The sequence below is a fragment of the Sinocyclocheilus rhinocerous genome, unplaced genomic scaffold (genome assembly GCF_001515625.1).
Source record: "Sinocyclocheilus rhinocerous isolate Xijiao unplaced genomic scaffold, SAMN03320098_v1.1 C36309179, whole genome shotgun sequence".
Taxonomy (NCBI): Eukaryota; Metazoa; Chordata; class Actinopteri; order Cypriniformes; family Cyprinidae; genus Sinocyclocheilus; species Sinocyclocheilus rhinocerous.
The window spans coordinates 1-995 of NW_015778344.1; the positions used below are offsets into that span (position 1 = coordinate 1).

At 38.7% G+C, this 995-nt stretch overlaps 1 protein-coding gene across 1 annotated transcript; it reads left to right on the plus strand.

Annotated features, from left to right (window-relative positions):
* The first annotated feature begins 6 nt into the window (after window positions 1-6).
* Window positions 7-767, plus strand: LOC107735802 (serine/threonine-protein kinase SBK1-like). Its single transcript, XM_016547381.1, has 2 exons — window positions 7-64; window positions 197-767. The coding sequence occupies exons 1-2, from the start codon at window positions 40-42 to the stop codon at window positions 415-417; spliced, it is 246 nt and encodes an 81-aa protein (XP_016402867.1). The 5' UTR covers window positions 7-39; the 3' UTR covers window positions 418-767.
* The last annotated feature ends 228 nt before the right edge of the window (window positions 768-995 follow it).

The window sequence follows — 995 nt, forward strand, 5'->3', positions numbered from 1 at the left end:
CTCATCAAAAAGCTGGGAGAGGGCTCGTACGGCAAGGTGATGCTGGCGGTGCATCAGAAGAGAGGTCAGCTGTTCTGTGCTTACCTGTTTTGTTCATGTTGAACTCTAGCCTAATAGCACTGTGACAAACAAGACAGGGTGTACATTTGGTGAACGCGAAGCACTTCTTACTTTAGCAATCTCTCTTAACTTCCAGGAACCCCAATGGCTCTGAAGTTCTTCCCCCGTCGCTCCACCACTCTCCAAGCTTTCCTGCGTGAATATAATCTCTCCGTCTCCTATTGCATGCACCCTTCTCTAACGCGGGCTCTAGGCATCTTCTACTCCACACCTTCTCACTATGTCTTTGCGCAGGAGGCTGGTCTCTATGGTGACCTGTATGATGTCATCGTGTCAGAGGTCAGTAGGCTTGATTGATTTTGATTTCACAAAAATGTTAAGTTGTTTAGAAGAGATTTAGATGTGACTCCTCCTCATTACAGGGCCTGGGACAATGGTCCTGGTTTTCCTTCGCTGACGAAATTATGATGAGTGGAGAATTTTTTTGTAGTGACGACTTTCCAGGGAACAACGTATCTTTGATTATTCAGGCACGTACATGTTGTCTGATATCCTCCTGTGTTCTCACTCTCCTGCCAAAAACAACTGCTCCTATCATCAGCCTTGATATACATTAATGCTGTTTAATGGTAGTACTCAATGCACTGCTGAAGAGCAGATTAAATACAGAACACACAGACTTTCCGTCATCTCATCGCTCTTTCTATTTTTTCAGTACTTTATTGGAATGAACGTTAATCAAACAATATTGCCAAAGCATCAATACATAATTTTAAGATGGAAAATTATATTAATATATAATTGCATTAATATATAATAATTCTAAATAAGAAGAAGAAGAAATGAAAATATACAAATAGCAATTATATTGAAAAACGGTAAATAAGGAGTAATAAATAAATAAATAAAAAGAGAAAAAAAATATAATATTATAT

What these genes read in the sequence shown, in the direction of transcription:
- LOC107735802 (XM_016547381.1), top strand. Translation starts at nt 40, where the DNA reads ATGCTGGCGGTGCATCAGAAGAGAG. An exon ending in GGCGGTGCATCAGAAGAGAG is followed by an intron (nt 65 to 196) that starts GTCAGCTGTTCT and finishes CTTAACTTCCAG; the next exon opens with GAACCCCAATGGCTCTGAAG.